The sequence below is a fragment of the Nansenia antarctica genome (genome assembly GCF_963989245.1).
Source record: "Nansenia antarctica genome assembly, chromosome: 2".
In the NCBI taxonomy this organism is placed as follows: domain Eukaryota; kingdom Metazoa; phylum Chordata; class Actinopteri; order Argentiniformes; family Microstomatidae; genus Nansenia; species Nansenia antarctica.
In genome coordinates, this window is record NC_137675.1 from 85,130,006 (window position 1) to 85,147,505 (window position 17,500).

At 46.0% G+C, this 17,500-nt stretch overlaps 1 protein-coding gene across 1 annotated transcript in view; it reads left to right on the plus strand.

Moving 5' to 3' along the window:
* Positions 1–4,161: 4,161 nt before the first annotated feature.
* The window catches only part of LOC308150787 (MBT domain-containing protein 1-like), a gene marked incomplete at its 3' end in the record, with an annotated part of 29,169 nt that continues 15,830 nt past the window's right edge, over positions 4,162–17,500 (plus strand). Inside the window, exons 1-10 of the mRNA XM_080523583.1 lie at positions 4,162–4,333; positions 5,133–5,266; positions 6,879–6,993; positions 8,077–8,159; positions 9,912–10,029; positions 11,429–11,563; positions 11,870–11,958; positions 12,854–13,088; positions 15,142–15,197; positions 17,304–17,408. Coding sequence (XP_080379709.1) covers positions 4,177–4,333; positions 5,133–5,266; positions 6,879–6,993; positions 8,077–8,159; positions 9,912–10,029; positions 11,429–11,563; positions 11,870–11,958; positions 12,854–13,088; positions 15,142–15,197; positions 17,304–17,408 — 1,227 coding nt within the window. The 5' untranslated portion in view covers positions 4,162–4,176. The remainder of the gene's footprint in view (positions 4,334–5,132; positions 5,267–6,878; positions 6,994–8,076; positions 8,160–9,911; positions 10,030–11,428; positions 11,564–11,869; positions 11,959–12,853; positions 13,089–15,141; positions 15,198–17,303; positions 17,409–17,500) is intronic.

Consider the following 17,500-nt stretch of genomic DNA (forward strand, 5'->3'; position numbering starts at 1 on the left):
TTCATTTCTGTCATTTAGAGCTGAGGGGAGCAACAGAGAGACAGACAACAGGACAGCAACAGAGAGACAGACAACAGGACAGTAACAGAGAGACAACGGGAGAGGAGAGCAATAGAGACAGAACTGAATGCACTGAACCTTTTTTTAATTCTTTGCATTATTAACACTGTTGTGTTATTGTGTTATTAAAGTGTTTAAGTGTTTTATGGTAAAGCATTATGAGTGGTGTGTGTGTGTGCAGGGTGCTCGTGAGTTGTATATTTTGGGGAGGGGGGAGGCTTGTGTATGGGGGCAGGGGGGTCCTCACACAAAGGAGTAGCCTAGGGCCACTGACCACCTTAATCCGCTACTGCCTATAGCTAATTAGAACTTGTAAGTCCCATCGCTGTGTGGGCATGATTCGCGCGTGCATGAGAACATTTCGCACTGTTATTTTGGAGACCCCCACAGAGTTCAGCTTATAACTCGAACCCTGAGCTAGGGACACCATACAGTAGAATGCTATGTGCCAATGAATACGTATTTACCGATCTAGAACTATTTGGAAAATGCTACTGTGACACATTATTGTTCTATGAGCTCCTTTAATACCTATGCAAAACCACAATAGCTCAAGCAACTACGGCTTACAACTGTGATCGATTGCATTTAACGATTGATCTGTAGTAATAATCTAAATAATGTACACCATTTCGCTGACACTTTTATCCAAAGCGACCTACATTGTAACGAGTGCATACATTTCAGTATATATGGTCCCAGCAGGAATCGGACCCACAACCTAAGGGTTGTCAGTACCATGCTCTACCAATTGATACACCACAAGATCGCTCGAGTAAAAAAAAGAAATTACATTACTTTGATGAAGCTATATACAGTATATATGTTACGGTATATGTGGGAATACGGTACATGTGGGAAAACTAGGGTGAGGGTTAGGTGCTAGGGTTAGGGTTAGGGTTAGACATGCCAGCATGTACCAAGTCACCCTAGCACCTAACCCTAACCCTAGTTTTCCCACATGTAGGCTACCGTAACATATACACAGGTGCTGGTCATATAATTAGAATATCATTGAAAAAGTTGATTTATTTCAGTAAAAAATTTGTTTTATGATTATTACTGACAACTAATGAAAACCCCAAATTTATCTCAGAAAATTAGAATATTGTGAAAAGGTTCAATATTGAAGACCCCTGGTGCCACACTCTAATCAGCTAATTAACTAAAAACACCTGCAAACGCCTTTAAATGGTCCCTCAGTCCAGTTCTGTAGGCTACACAATCATGGGGAAGACTGCTGACCTGACAGTTGTCCAAAAGACGACCATTGACACCTTGCACAAGGAGGGCAAGACACAAAAGGTCATTGCTAAAGAGGCTGGCTGTTCACAGAGCTCTGTGTCCGAGCAAATTAATAGAGAGGCGAAGGGAAGGAAAAGATGTGGTAGAAAACAGTGTACAAGCAATAGGGATAACCGCACCCTGGAGAGGATTGTGAAACAAAGCCGATTCAAAAATGTGGGGGAGATTCACAAAGAGTGGACTGCAGCTGGAGTCAGTGCTTCAAGAACCACCACACACAGACGTATGCAAGACATGGGTTTCAGCTGTTGCATTCCTTGTGTCAAGCCACTCTTGAACAAGAGACAGCGTCAGAAGCGTCTCGCCTGGGCTAAAGACAAAAAGGACTGGACTGCTGCTGAGTGGTCCAAAGTTATGTTCTCTGATGAAAGTACATTTTGCATTTCCTTTGGAAATCAAGGTCCCAGAGTCTGGAGGAAGAGAGGAGAGGCACAGAATCCACGTTGCTTGAAGTCCAGTGTAAAGTTTCCACCGTCAGTGATGGTTTGGGGTGCCATGTCATCTGCTGGTGTTGGTCCACTGTGTTTTCTGAGGTCCAGGGTCAACGCAGCCGTCTACCAGGAAGTTTTAGAGCACTTCATGCTTCCTGCTGCTGACCAACTTTATGGAGATGCAGATTTCATTTTCCAACAGGACTTGGCACCTGCACACAGTGCCAAAGATACCAGTACCTGGTTTAAGGACCATGGTATCCCTGTTCTTAATTGGCCAGCAAACTCGCCTGACCTTAGCCCCATAGAAAATCTATGGGGTATTTCGAAGAGGAAGATGCGATGCGCCAGACCCAACAATGCAGGAGAGCTGAAGGCCACTATCAGAGCAACCTGGGCTCTCATAACACCTGAGCAGTGCCACAGACTGATGGACTCCATGCCACGCCGCATTGCTGCAGTAATTCAGGCATAAGGAGCCCCAACTAAGTATTGAGTGCTGTACATGCTTATACTTTCCATGTTCATACTTTTCAGTTGGCCAACATTTAAAAAAAACCTTGTTTTGTATTGGTCTTAAGTAATATTCTAATTTTCGGAGATACTGAATTTGGGGTTTTCATTAGTTGTCAGTAATAATCATCAAAATTAAAAGCAATAAACACTTGAAATATATCAGTCTGTGTGGAATGAATGTATACATTATACAAGTTTCACTTTTTGAATGGAATTACTGAAATAAATCAACTTTTTGATGATATTCTAATTATATGACCAGCTGTATATATATATATATATATATATATATATATATATATATATATATATATTTATATATATATATTTTTTTTACAATTTACAAAACTAGAGTAATTGTATTACTGATATGCTTGTATATGGATCTATTTGGTAGGGCCTCCATGGGCCTGAGTGCGTTGCTTGTAGTGCAGTAGATGGCGGTGTACTCTGTCTGTCTGCTGCAAACACACTAGACACCGAAGAAGCGCTCAGCCAATGGGCGACCAGCGGGTGTACCATCGCGCCTGCGCGTTTCAAATATGATAATTTTGTTGATATGCTAGCAGCTGGAGTTTATTTTGGCATTTTAGGTTTTTAATAATCTGTCCTCTCTTCTCTGGCCCCTCCCCCCTACACTACTGCCATACGAGGACATCGAAAACACGCTTCATGAGGGGCTGATGGACAACTCAAGAGATCTGGTGAGAACTGCGAGCGGGTTGTGTGTGTGTGTGTGTGTGTGTGTGTGTGTGTGTGTGTGTGTGTGTAAACGCAGCGTTAGTGTACTCCTGGTGTACCCCCTTTGTTGTTGTGTGGTTGTCACTGCAGCAGCAGGAGCCAGGGTCCACTGTCCACCAGCGACTAAGCTCGCTAGTGGGAGTGTGGCTGCATGTCAGTTTGCACAGTGTGGACAGCAGACAGATGTTTGCATTGCCCTTTTGAATGCTGCTACCTACTGACATCACCTGGCTGCAGGATTGTCAACTAAAAAAGCATGCATGCCCGCGTGTCTCTCACTCTCAGTGCAAAGATGCTCAGCTAAATAATCGCAGCAGGGCCAGGCCCCTGTCATGGTAAATAAGACCGCAGTGCAGTGGTTCCGGTACCGTACGGGTTACCGAAGCCCTACGAGGAGTATGACAGCTCCGGAGACGGCCCGCGTGCAGCTGTCATGTCGGTATTGTGACGGTACCGGGGCTAGGAAGGGGGCGGGTGCAGCTGCATATCGTTTGTTGTGACATCTTGTCGTTTTCTTGCTCGCTGGGGATTAATCCATTAAAGTTTGTTCTTTTGGCGTTGAAATGGTAAGGTCTCTGTGGTGATAGTTTTGTTCTATTTTTGGCATATTACATCTTAGGGTGTCAATTGCATGTTCGTGACGTTCAAGTGCTGTTGCATATTGTCCCTAAATTAATTGGTGTCTAGTCTGTTGAACTGATGAGTCTCAAAGTCACCTTCACACTTCTGTGTCACCTAGGCTGTGGTGTGTGTGTGTGTGTGTGTGTGTGTGTGTGTGTGTGTGTGTGTGTGGGTGTGGGTGTGGTGTGGTGTGGTGTGGTGTGGTGTGTGCGCGTGTGTGTATGCATGCATGCGTACAAGCGCACCATGCTCAGTGTCTCAAATGTGTAAGATGTGATGATGCTTCATAATCTCTGTTGCAGTCATTCAACCTCATTGAACCATCGGTTGTCATTCAACCTCCAATTCAATTCATTCATATTCTATTGCGTTCCATTTCTATTTATTCCATTCCATTCAATTCAATTCATTCATATTCTATTCCGGTCTATTCTACCCCCCACCCCCACCCCAGGCTGAGCGGAGCGCCCGGTCAGAGAGGAAGAGGCGGGACTCGTTCGGGATGTTCGATGGTTACGACAGCTGTAGCGAGGAGTCGAGCAGCAGCTCCAGCTCGGAGGACAGCGATGAGGAGTCCGTGCCCTCCCTCCCCGCCACCCTGCCGATCATCAAGACCAACGGCCAGGTCTACACCTACCCCGATGGCAAGGCCGGCATGGGTCAGTCTCTCGTTCATTCCGACTGTCCTCTCCCCTCGCGCACAGAGACACCCCCGCGCTTTACGTGGTTTAAACTGTGTGTGTCACATGTACCACAGCAGCCGTGAGAACGGTGGTGGAAACAGCATTTGGTTAACTGTCACTCTCCCACTGAACTGTTGAACCGGTGGCGGCTGTGGCTCAGGAGGTAGAGCCGGCGTCTGATGATCGCAAGGTCGGCCCCGGCTGGCCACGTGCCGAGGTGTCCTTGGGCAAGACACTGAACCCCAAATTGCCCCCAATGAGCGGGTCGGCGCCTTGCATGGCAGCTTGCCGCCATTGATGTGTGAATGCAGCCGTGCGTGGTTGTGGGAACAGCATTTGGTTAACCGTCACTCTCCCACTGAACTGTCACATGTCTCACACTGTTGTGTCTGTCTGTCGGCGGGGTGGCGGCGGTAGCTTAGAGGTTAGAGAGGCTGCGCCTGCCCCGGAGGGAGCTGCACGTGCCCTTGAGCAAGGCACTTAACCCCTAATTAGGGTGCCAGGGGCGCCGACTATGGCTGACTCTGTGCCTAAAGCAAAAAATACTAAATTCCAACAATTGACTGACAAGTTGATTGCATGGCAAGTAAAACATTCTTCTCTCTCTGTCTCCCTCTCTCCCTCTCTCTCTCTCTCCCTCTCTCCCTCTGTCTATATGTCTATTTCTCTTCCTCTTTGTCTGTCTGTCTCTCTTCCTCTTTGTCTGTTTATCTCTATTTATATATCTCTCTCTCTCTCTCCCTCCCTCTGCATCCCTCCCTCTCTCTCTCTTCAGCCACCTGTGAGATGTGTGGGATGGTGGGGGTGAGAGATGCGTTCTACTCCAAGACCAAACGCTTCTGCAGTGTGTCCTGCTCCCGAAGCTACTCCTCCAACTCTAAGAAAGCCAGCATACTAGCCAGGCTACAGGTAACAACACTGAGATATACTAGCCAGGCTACAGGTAACCATACTGAGGTATTCAATTCACTAGGAACATGACTTGGTATTCTCCATGCTGAACAAGCTACAGTACATACAACAACAAGACGACAACACAGCAAAACCCCAAAGTATACTAGTCAGACTACAGGTAACAACACTGAGGTGTACTAGTCAGACTACAGGTAACACTGAGGTGTACTAGTCAGACTACAGGTAACACTGAGGTGTACTAGACTACACAATGTCTCTGTATAACACAATACTACGGCTACTTTTGTCGCTACTAATGCCCTCTGTCGTGAAAGTTAGTTACTGCATACTGCAGTTTGCCACTCTGGAATTAATAAAGTATTGAATTGAATTAAATTGAATAAAGAGCCGGCAGTGCTTTGTTCAAACATTATTCACAGTTGTTCCGTTGAGAAGAAACGTAATAAAACTTGATCTATTTACGTCGAGCACCATTTAATCCTGCCTTCTGTGTGTCTTTCCATGTACCGTATATGATGACATGGTTTGGGCTAGGCCCCTCAGTTCCAGTGAAGGGAGATCTTAATGCTACAGCATACAATGTGATTCTACAGAATTGTATCCTTCCAACTTTGTGGCAACAGTTTGGGGAAGGCCCGTTCCAGTTTCAGCATGACAATGCCCCCGTACACAACGTGAGGTCCATAATGACATGGTTTGCCGAGTTTGGTCTGGGAGAACTTGACTGGCCTGCACACAGAGCTCTGACCTCAATCTCATCGAACACCTTTGGGATGAACTGGAACGCCGACTGTCAGAGCCAGTCCTTCTTCTTGGGAGCAAATCCCCGCAACCATATTCTAAAATCTAGTAGACAGTCTTCCCAGTAGCACCCAAGTGCATATGGGTGTGATGTACATGTATATACTTCTGCACATTAGATACTGTACATAAACTACCTCACTGTACATAGCTCAAAACTGCATATTGCCCTGTATATACCTGTAAACTACACTGTATATACCTCTAAACTACACTGATGTTTACAATACTACCTCTGCACATACTATATATTACCTCATTCTATCATTACCTCATTCTATTTATATCATGCCCTTATATCACTATTTGCACTTCTGGTTGGATGCTAAACTGCATTTTGTTGTATTGTACTTGTACTCTGCGATGACGATAAAGTTTAATCTAATCTAATCTAATACTTTTGTCCATATAGTGTATATGACAGGGTTCCCGCGCTGGTATTAAAAAGCCTTAAAGTCTAAAAAGGTCTCACATTTCAGTTATTCTGTCTAAAAATGAGGTGCTCGGTCTTAAAAAAGAGATCCTGCAAGGAAATCAGTCCGACCACATCTATTTCCGCGGAAATTAATCAAGCTGGAACCAAAAAATTGCCAATTCGCGTCCTTTTTTGTCTGTATGGCAGTGAAATCCCTAATTTCATCACCTCGAGGATGACAAAAAGCTATCATATGGTGTCGCGAATAGGTCTAAAATTATTTTCAAAGAGGTCCCAAAAAAATGGTCTAAAAAGGTCTTAAATTGGACTTGTTGAAACTTGTAGGAACCCTGTGTGTATGATGAGGTCTCTCTGCTCGTCCTTGTAAAGGGTAAACCACCAACGAAGAAGGCCAAGGTGCTGCAGAAGCAGCCCCTGATGGCTAAGCTAGCAGCCTACGCCCAGTACCAGGCCAACCAGCAGAACCAGGTCAAGACCAAGAGCGGTACGTTCTTTACTTTTACATTTTACACGAGCTGCACCCCGCCTCTGGAACTCTCTCCCTCAACCACTCAGAGACTCACCCTCACTCCTCACTTTTAAATCCCACCTCAAAACCTACCTGTTCTCCCATGCCTACAGCCTCCCATACCCCTAACCATCTCCCCCATCCCTGCCCCCCCCCCCCCCCCCCCCCCCTTGACACGCATACAACCTCCCCTACCCCTACCCATCTCCCCTAACCCTGCCACCCCCCTGATATGCATACAGCCTCCCCTACCCCTAACCACCTCCCCTGTCCCTACCCCCCCCCCCCCCCCCCGTTCGCTGACTGTGTTCCATGTTACTTGTTGTTTTTGTGTTTTCCGTATCCCCTATATTGTCAGCGTCTTTGAGCCTCGGAAAAGCGCTATATAAATTCAATGAATTATTATTATTATTTTTATTTTACTTCGTGGGGCGGCTGTGGCACAGGAGGAAGAGCCGCCGTCTAATGATCGCAAGGTCGGCAGATCGGCGGTTCAAGCCCTGGTTGGCCACATGTCGAAGTGTCCTTGGGCAAGACACTGAACCCCAAATTGCTCCCAGTGAGCGGGCCAGTGCCTTGCATGGTAGCTTGCCGCCATTGGTGTGTGAATGTGTGTGTGAATGGGTGAATGAGAGGTCGTTGTAAAGCGCTTTGGATAAAGGCACTATATATGTGCAGTCCATTTACTTATTTTTGGGGCATTTAGCAGACGCCTTTATCCAAAGTGACTTACTACGAACACATTTGTCTAAGTAAGTAAGCGAATCGTCTATCCATCAGTCATCGTAAGAAAAAGTAATCTATGCTAGGGCCAGAAGCAGTCACAATGCTGGAAGAAGGAAGGATTTTTTTTCTCTACGTTCTATGTCAAAGACCATCACACACAGACACAGACGCACACACACACACACACACACACACACACACACACACACACACACACGTTCTATGTCAAAGACCATCACACACAATACACGGGGTGTTTGTTTGTGTCTGTGTATTTGTGTGTGTAATGGTTGTCATCCTCCCTAATGCTGTACCACCTGTGTTTGTGGACAGTGGTCCCCGTGGAGGGCTTTGACTGGGGACGCTACATAGGCGGTGGAGACATGGCCGGTGCACCTGTCAGCTGTTTCAAACATGTAAGAACCACACCTCTATCTGTCAAACATGTAAGAACCACACCTCTATCTGTCAAACATGTAAGAACCACACCTCTATCTTTCAAACATGTAAGAACCACACCTCTATCTACCTAACATGTAAGAACCACACCTCTATCTACCTAACATGTAAGAACCACACCTCTATCTGTCAAACATGTAAGAACCACACCTCTATCTACCTAACATGTAAGAACCACACCTCTATCTACCTAACATGTAAGAACCACACCTCTATCTACCTAACATGTAAGAACCACACCTCTATCTGTCAAACATGTAAGAACCACACCTCTATCTATCTAACATGTAAGAACCACACCTCTATCTATCTAACATGTAAGAACCACACCTCTATCTATCTAACATGTAAGAACCACACCTCTATCTATCTAACATGTAAGAACCACACCTCTATCTGTCAAACATGTAAGAACCACACCTCTATCTGTCAAACATGTAAGAACCACACCTCTATCTACCTAACATGTAAGAACCACACCTCTATCTACCTAACATGTAAGAACCACACCTCTATCTATCTAACATGTAAGAACCACACCTCTATCTATCTAACATGTAAGAACCACACCTCTATCTACCTAACATGTAAGAACCACACCTCTATCTGTCAAACATGGTTCAGCTCTTGTAGGCCTCACACTCAGCTAACAAACCCTGGGACAGGACAGGACAGGGCAGGGCAATCAGGGCAGGATAGGACAGGCGAGGGCAGGGCAGGGCAGGACAGGACAGAACTGGACTGAACTGGACTGAACAGAATGGGACAGGACAGGGGAGGGCAGGACAGGACAGGAGAGGGCAGGACAGGACAGGACAGGACAGAACTGGACAGGAGAGGACAGGACAGGACAGAACTGGTCAGGAGAGGACAGGACAGGACAGAACTGGACAGGACAGTATAGGACCGAACTGGACAGAACTGGACAGGAGAGGGCAGGACAGGACACCGCAGGGCAAGTGTCTAAGGAGAATGTCGTATTTTCCATGACGATTTAGTTTGATGACAGCAGCAGCACATTGTCAGGGGACGTAAGATCACGAAAAAGGCCACGCTGCAAGAGACAGATCTGGCTGCTGGCCGGGTGGCCGTGTGTATATCCTCCAAATGTTTGGGTGAACCGTTGAGAGTGGATGGATGGATGGATGGATAGGTAGGTAGGTAGGTAGGTAGGTAGGTAGATAGATAGGTAGATAGATAGATAGATAGATAGATAGGTAGATAGGTAGATAGATAGGTAGGTAGGTAGGTAGATTGATGGATATATGGATAGGTAGGTAGATAGATGGATATATGGATAGGTAGGTAGATAGATGGATATATGGATAGGTAAGTAGGTAGGTAGGTAGATAGATAGATGGATAGATGGATAGATTGATAGATAGGTAGGTAGATGGATGGATAGATAGATAGGTAGGTAGGTAGGTAGGTAGATAGATAGGTAGATAGATAGATAGATAGGTAGGTAGGTAGATAGATGGATAGATGGATAGATAGATAGATAGGTAGGTAGATAGATAGATAGATAGATAGATAGATAGATAGATAGGTAGGTAGGTAGGTAGATAGATAGATAGATAGAACAGTCGGGGGCTGGTGTAAGTGTGTCTGTCTTGCAACGTGACCAGATAGTGACCAGACTGCCGCCCGCCACCCCCCCCCCCCCCCTTGTACAGTAAGTGTCCTCTCGTCTCTGTGGGCTGCGCCAGGTTCCCATGGGAACGTCGTGGGGTGACATTGCGGAGGGTGTGAGGGTGGAGGTGCCCAACGCGGACAGCGGTCTCCCCATGAAAGTCTACTGGATCGCGGGCGTCATCAAACTAGCAGGTACCGTAACCCCCCTAACCCTCCTATATAGATCTGTACCCCCCCTAACCCTCCTATATAGATCTGTACCCCGGCCTAACCCTCCTATATAGATCTGTACCCCCCCCCCCTAACCCTCCTATATAGATCTGTACCCCCCCTAACCCTCCTATATAGATCTGTACCCCCCCCTAACCCTCCTATATAGATCTGTACCCCCCCCTAACCCTCCTATATAGATCTGTACCCCCCTAACCCTCCTATATAGATCTGTACCCCCCTAACCCTCCTATATAGATCTGTACCCCCCCCTAACCCTCCTATATAGATCTGTACCCCCCCCTAACCCTCCTATATAGATCTGTACCCCCCTAACCCTCCTATATAGATCTGTACCCCCCTAACCCTCCTATATAGATCTGTACCCCCCACCCTAACCCTCCTATATAGATCTGTACCCCCCCCCTAACCCTCCTATATAGATCTGTACCCCCCCCTAACCCTCCTATATAGATCTGTACCCCCCCCTAACCCTCCTATATAGATCTGTACCCCCCCCTAACCCTCCTATATAGATCTGTACCCCCCCCTAACCCTCCTATATAGATCTGTACCCCCCCCTAACCCTCCTATATAGATCTGTACCCCCCCCTAACCCTCCTATATAGATCTGTACCCCCCCCTAACCCTCCTATATAGATCTGTACCCCCCCTAACCCTCCTATATAGATCTGTACCCCCCTAACCCTCCTATATAGATCTGTACCCCCCCCTAACCCTCCTATATAGACCCTCCTCCTCCTCCCTAACCCTCCTATATAGATCTGTACCCCCCTAACCCTCCTATATAGATCTGTACCCCCCCTAACCCTCCTATATAGATCTGTACCCCCCCCTAACCCTCCTATATAGATCTGTACCCCCCCTAACCCTCCTATATAGATCTGTACCCCCCCCTAACCCTCCTATATAGATCTGTACCCCCCCCTAACCCTCCTATATAGATCTGTACCCCCCCTAACCCTCCTATATAGATCTGTACCCCCCGCCCCCCCAACCCTCCTCTGTAGATCTGAGAGGACTGGATGAGTGTAAGCCAGATGGTGATTATGTCCGTTAACACATTCGGTCGCCTTTGAGTCTGAAATTGAAATGGATTTAATCTGCTGGGTTTTCTTCTTCCAATGACCTACACAGCCTACAGCACTGTATAAAGGATAGTACATTTCATACCCTCGGTGTGTGTGTGTGTGTGTGTGTGTGTGTGTGTGTCTGTGCGTGCGTGCACGTGTGTGTGCCTGCGTTTGTGTGTGTGTGTGTGTGTGTGTGTGTGTGTGTCTGCGTGTCTGCGTCTGCGTGTGCGTGCGTGTGTGTGTGTGTGTGTGTGTGTGTGTGTGTGTGTGTGTGTGTGTGTGTGCAGGTTTCAAGGCTCTCCTGCGGTACGAGGGCTTTGACAGTGACCCCAGCAGAGACTTCTGGTGTAACGTGTGTGTCCCCGACATCCACCCTGTGGGCTGGTGCGCCGCGGGGGGGAAACCACTGGTCCCCCCCAAATGTAAGGGTGCCGGGAGGACGGGAGGGAGGGGGGGGAAGAGAGGGGGGGGGAAAGGAGGGAAGGAGGCAGATAATGTAAGGTGGGAGAGAGAGGAGGGATGAGGGATGGGAGAGGGAGGGAGGGAGAGAGGGGGGAGGGGGTGAAACTGATGGGAGGGGAGGGAGGGAGGAGAGTGTGAGAAGGATAGAGGGAGAGAGACGGACGGACGGAGGGAGGGGAAGGAAGAGAGGAGAGTGTGAGAAGAGGGAAGGAGAGGAAGGAGGGAGTCCCAGGGTAACAGGGTGTGGTGTGTCTGTCTCTCCTCAGCCATTCAGCAAAAGTGCTCCAACTGGAAGGGCTTCCTGGTCAAACGCCTCACCGGAGCCAAGACTCTGCCTCCAGACTTCACTACCAAGGTAGAGTACACAAGTAGATACTTCATACTCCCACAGCTCACTACCAAGGTAGAGGACACAAGTATATACTACATACTCCCTCAGCTCACTACCAAGGTAGAGTACACAAGTATATACTTCATACTCCCATAGCTCACTACCACGGTAGAGTACACAAGTAGATATTACATACTCACTACCAAGGTAGAGTACACAAGTAGATATTACATACTCACTACCAAGGTAGAGTACCTGTACAGACCTGTGTATACTCTAATACCTCAAAAAATCAACATGCTTCAACATATTAATGACAGGTGTGGAATGGTGTTGTCAAACAGGAGAGGACGCACTTCCCCTTTAACTCATTTAGTGTGTGTGTATGCGAGAGCGCGTGTGCGTGAATAAAGAGATTGCCAACAGTGACCTTATTCACCCAAAAATGCATAAATTACTGTGCTTCGTATTGTAGCCAATCAAAGTGTTGTCGCTAGGTAAACACTCGCTAGCATAAAACCCTTGGCACTCTAGGTGTTGAGTGTTCCGGAACTCTTTGGCAGTTGGTGAGTTACTATGTGCTGAGGCAGCTCTCTCAGTAATGCCCTCCTCCCATCTCCTCCCCTTCTCCTTGGCAGGTCCAGGAGTTATACACTTCTGCTTTAAAACACCCAGCTCTCTAAATAATACCCTCCAATGTTATATAGGGCTACGAGTTACGGCTCTGGCCCCTTGCCTAGAGCATAAAATACATTTTGTTGTACTCTGTGGGCACTGATAAATGGTTGAACCTTCTTTGAAGAAGAAGAAGAAGAAGAAGAAGAAGAAAGACCCTAGGTCCAGGAGAGTATACACCTCCCCTTTAAGACAGCATCCCTCTCTCAATAACGGCCTCCGATCTTCTATACTACCCTATTAGGTCCAGGAGAGTATGCAGTTCCCCTTTAAGAAGCTGATGCGGGTGGAGGTGGTGGATAAGACCCACCTGTGCCGGACGCGGGTGGCCCTGGTGGAACAGGTGATCGGCGGGCGGCTCCGGCTCGTCTACGAGGAGAGCGAGGACGGCTCGGACGACTTCTGGTGCCACATGTACAGCCCCCTCATACACCGCATAGGCTGGTCACGCAGCATCGGACACCGGTTCAAACGATCAGGTCCGCGGGTCGGTTAGTTAGTGGGTTAGTTAGGTAGTGGGTTAGTTAGGTCGAGGGTTAGTTAGAGGGTTAGTTAGTGGGTTAGTTAGGTAGTGGGTTAGTTAGGTAGAGGGTTGGTTAGGTAGTGGGTTAGTTAGTGGGTTAGTTAGGTAGTGGGTTAGTTAGGTAGTGGGTTAGTTAGGTAGAGGGTTGGTTAGGTAGTGGGTTAGTTAGGTAGTGGGTTAGTTAGGTAGTGGGTTAGTTAGGTAGTGGGTTAGTTAGGTAGAGGGTTGGTTAGGTAGTGGGTTAGTTAGGTAGTGGGTTAGTTAGGTAGTGGGTTAGTTAGGTAGTGGGTTAGTTAGGTAGTGTCTTAGTTAGATAGTGGGTTAGTTAGGTAGTGGTTTAGTTAAGTAGTGGGTTAGTTAGGTGGTGTCTTAGTTAGGTAGAGGGTTGGCTAGTTAGTGGGTTAGTTAGTTAGGTAGTGGGTTAGTTAAGTAGTGGGTTAGTTAGGTAGTGGTTTAGTTAGTTAGTGGTTTAGTTAGTTAGTTAGTGGGTTAGTTAGTTAGTTAGTGGGTTAGTTAGGTGTCGTCTTAGTTAGGTAGAGGGTTAGTTAGTTAGTGGGTTAGTTAGGTAGTGGGTTAGTTAGGTATCAGGTTAGTTAGGTAGTGGATTAGTTAGTTAGTGGGTTAGTTAGAGGGTTAGTTAGGTAGTGGGTTAGTTAGAGGGTTAGTTAGGTAGTGGGTTAGTTAGGTAGTGGGTTAGTTAGAGGGTTAGTTAGGTAGTGGGTTAGTTAGAGGGTTAGTTAGGTAGAGGGTTAGTTAGGTAGTGGGTTAGTTAGGTATCAGGTTAGTTAGGTAGTGGATTAGTTAGGTAGTGGGTGGGTTAGTTAGTGGGTTAGTTAGAGGGTTAGTTAGGTAGTGGGTTAGTTAGAGGGTTAGTTAGGTAGTGGGTTAGTTAGAGGGTTAGTTAGGTAGTGGGTTAGTTAGAGGGTTAGTTAGGTAGTGGGTTAGTTAGAGGGTTAGTTAGGTAGTGGGTTAGTTAGAGGGTTAGTTAGGTAGTGGGTTAGTTAGTGGGTTAGTTAGGTAGTGGGTGGGTTAGTTAGTGGGTTAGTTAGAGGGTTAGTTAGTTAGTGGGTTAGGTAGTGGGTTAGTTAGGTATCGGGTTAGTTAGGTAGAGGGTTAGTTAGGTAGTGGGTTAGTTAGGTATCAGGTTAGTTAGGTAGTGGATTAGTTAGGTAGTGGGTGGGTTAGTTAGTGGGTTAGTTAGAGGGTTAGTTAGAGGGTTAGTTAGTTAGAGGGTTAGTTAGAGGGTTAGTTAGAGGGTTAGTTAGTTAGTGGGTTAGTTGGGTAGTGGGTTAGTTAGTGGGTTAGTTAGAGGGTTAGTTAGAGGGTTAGTTGGGTAGTGGGTTAGTTAGTGGGTTAGTTAGAGGGTTAGTTAGTTAGAGGGTTAGTTAGGTAGTGGGTTAGTTAGTGGGTTAGTTAGGTAGTGGGTTAGTTAGTTAGTGGGTTAGTTAGAGGGTTAGTTAGTTAGTGGGTTAGTTAGAGGGTTAGTTAGGTAGTGGGTTAGTTAGGTAGTGGGTTAGTTAGGTAGTGGGTCAGTTAGTGGGTTAGTTAGGTATCAGGTTAGTTAGGTAGTGGATTAGTTAGTTAGTTAGTGGGTTAGTTAGAAGGTTAGTTAGTTAGTGGGTTAGTTAGAGGGTTAGTTAGAGGGTTAGTTAGAGGGTTAGTTAGTTAGTGGGTTAGTTGGGTAGTGGGTTAGTTAGTGGGTTAGTTAGAGGGTTAGTTAGAGGGTTAGTTGGGTAGTGGGTTAGTTAGTGGGTTAGTTAGAGGGTTAGTTAGTTAGAGGGTTAGTTAGGTAGTGGGTTAGTTAGGTAGTGGGTTAGTTAGTTAGTGGGTTAGTTAGAGGGTTAGTTAGTTAGTGGGTTAGTTAGATGGTTAGTTAGGTAGTGGGTTAGTTAGGTAGTGGGTTAGTTAGGTAGTGGGTTAGTTAGTGGGTTAGTTAGTGGGTTAGTTAGTTAGTGGGTTAGTTACCCTAACCCTAACCTGAACCATGTCGATGTTGGTTGTTTTTCCAGACGTGTCTAAGAAGCTGGAGGGCCAAGTGGACGCCCCGGGCCAGCTCTTTACCAAGGTAACACCACCTCTGTTACCAAGGTAACACCACCTCTGCGTGTCATAAACTATCTATCTATCTATCATCCTCAAAGGGTTGCAACAAAGAGTCATGGTGGAGTCTAGGAAGAAACAGTCCAAAAACGTGGCTTACTTTTTCATTCAAGAAAAATGACAGCATTGCTAATTGTATCATCTGTCAAATTATCATTTCAAGTAAGGGTGGAAACACCAGCGATATGTTAAAACATCTTTCGACGCAACATGGGCTAACATTACAGGAATATCATGTTTTTGACACTCTACCCACGAGTGCCACTGCTTCCCAAGTGAGCAACACGTCCGTCTCTGGGGGTAAATATCCTATGCTAATAACATTAGCACCACGCAGACAGGCTTAACAGGTTTCTTCTTCGACTATGAAACCCTAAATGAAAACGAATGCTGTACAAATATTCTCCCATTGCATCCATTTTAGATGATGACAGACAGACAGACTGTTGACACCATTATTCCAGAGAGTTCTAGGATCCTCCTAGAGAAAGCAGACTCTGAATAATAAAAAAAAAAGTTTATCATTTTTACATTTGTTTTCAAAGTTATATCCTTTTAAGAAAAGGAACATTTAATTTATTTTCCCATTATTTTCCTTTTTCTTTTTCTTTTTTTCTTTATGTTCAAATGTTAAGTTCAGATATTATACACCAGGGGTCGGCAATTAGGTTTGGCCTCGGGCCATTTTTTTTTGAGCCACCAGATGGCGTGCCAAAATATCATCAAAGGCTAATTTAAGTAATTGATTGTTAAAAAATGAAATGTGACACGTTCGAATGCTTTGACTTTTCTTTCGAAAAATGTGAATACATTTCCGCGTTGTTGTAAATCAATGACACATCGCTAGTCAACTAACACAGCTTGTTTTGTGAGCCTGCTAACAATGTAAAGTAGTGTTATAGTTAACTAGGTAGCACTAGCAGTGGGGATTACTCACCCAATCCATTGCGTTGCTATTCTGGCTTGACTAGCGAGTTTCTGTAGTGATTCTCAAATTGAAACGTAGTTCCGTGTTTCAAAAGAAAAGTCATTTTGATCATCCGATCGTCACAAATGTTACTGGAACTCCGCGACGGACCGCCTTATAAGACATGCATTTGTGGGAGATGCAGAGAATTGATCAAGATAACTGTAAACAAGCTGTATAGGTGGCGTAATAAACTTAACTGTAAACGAGGAGTTTTTTTTTCCCTTTCCATATTTTTGAATAATAAATGTGTGGACTGACGATGTAGCGGAGCCTAACTTATTCTAATAATTGTTTAACATACTTTTATTCTGATAATTATTCCCCGCTCCTCCCAGACGTACAACGTCACATTATTATTGGATTGGCGATATTGTACCCTACTTGAGTGAGAAGTTAGCTACACATTTAACCTGCTACCTAGTAAGAGAAAAATAAAAATGTCATCCAAAGGTCTAAAGAGGAAGGTTGACGGTGAAAACAGGGCATTTAAAGCGGAATGGACAGAGAACTATGCGTTCATCCTACCTGGTTTCATTAATGCAAAGCCGATGTGTCTTATCTGTAATGAAGTTGTGGCTGCTTGCAAAGACTATCATATTAAGCGGCACCACGAGACGGTGCACCTCGCTGCCTGATTGTCTGTCCCTGTGTCATTCACTCTCAACATGGATACAAGTACAATAAGCATTCTTTAGGTGGTGGTAGATTCTCTATTCGGACAGTATAGCCGCTATATGTGGGAATGTCGGTCCGATATTGTAAAAGAAAAAAAGAAGTGGATTCTCAAAATAATCTGCTGGGCCAAATATTATTGGTGACGGGCCAGCAATGGCCCACGGGCCGCCTATTGCCGACCCCTGTTATACACTGTGCTCAGGAACTCAGGATAATAAAACAGCTGCGTTGACGCTGAAAACCTGTGTAGGCCTACTTTTTTTCCACATAGAAAGAAAAGTTATCGGGAATCGATAAAGAATCGAACCAATACAATAAGGAGAATCTATAATGGGATTGGTATCAGTAACATCTTATCAATTCCCATCCCATGTGTATGTTTTCTCCCCCCCCCCCCCCCCCCGTCTGTCTGTCTGTGTGTCTCAGGTGAGGGATGTGGACCAGACCGGGCCGTGGTTTAAAGACGGGATGAAGCTGGAGGCCATCGACCCTCTCAACCTGTCTGCTATCTGTGTAGCCACCGTCAGGAAGGTGAGGACCAGGGGTCTCCCGGGGGCTGGAACAGGGGCAGATCAGAGACCAGGGGTCTCCTGGGGCTTGGAGCAGGGGCAGATCAGACCAGA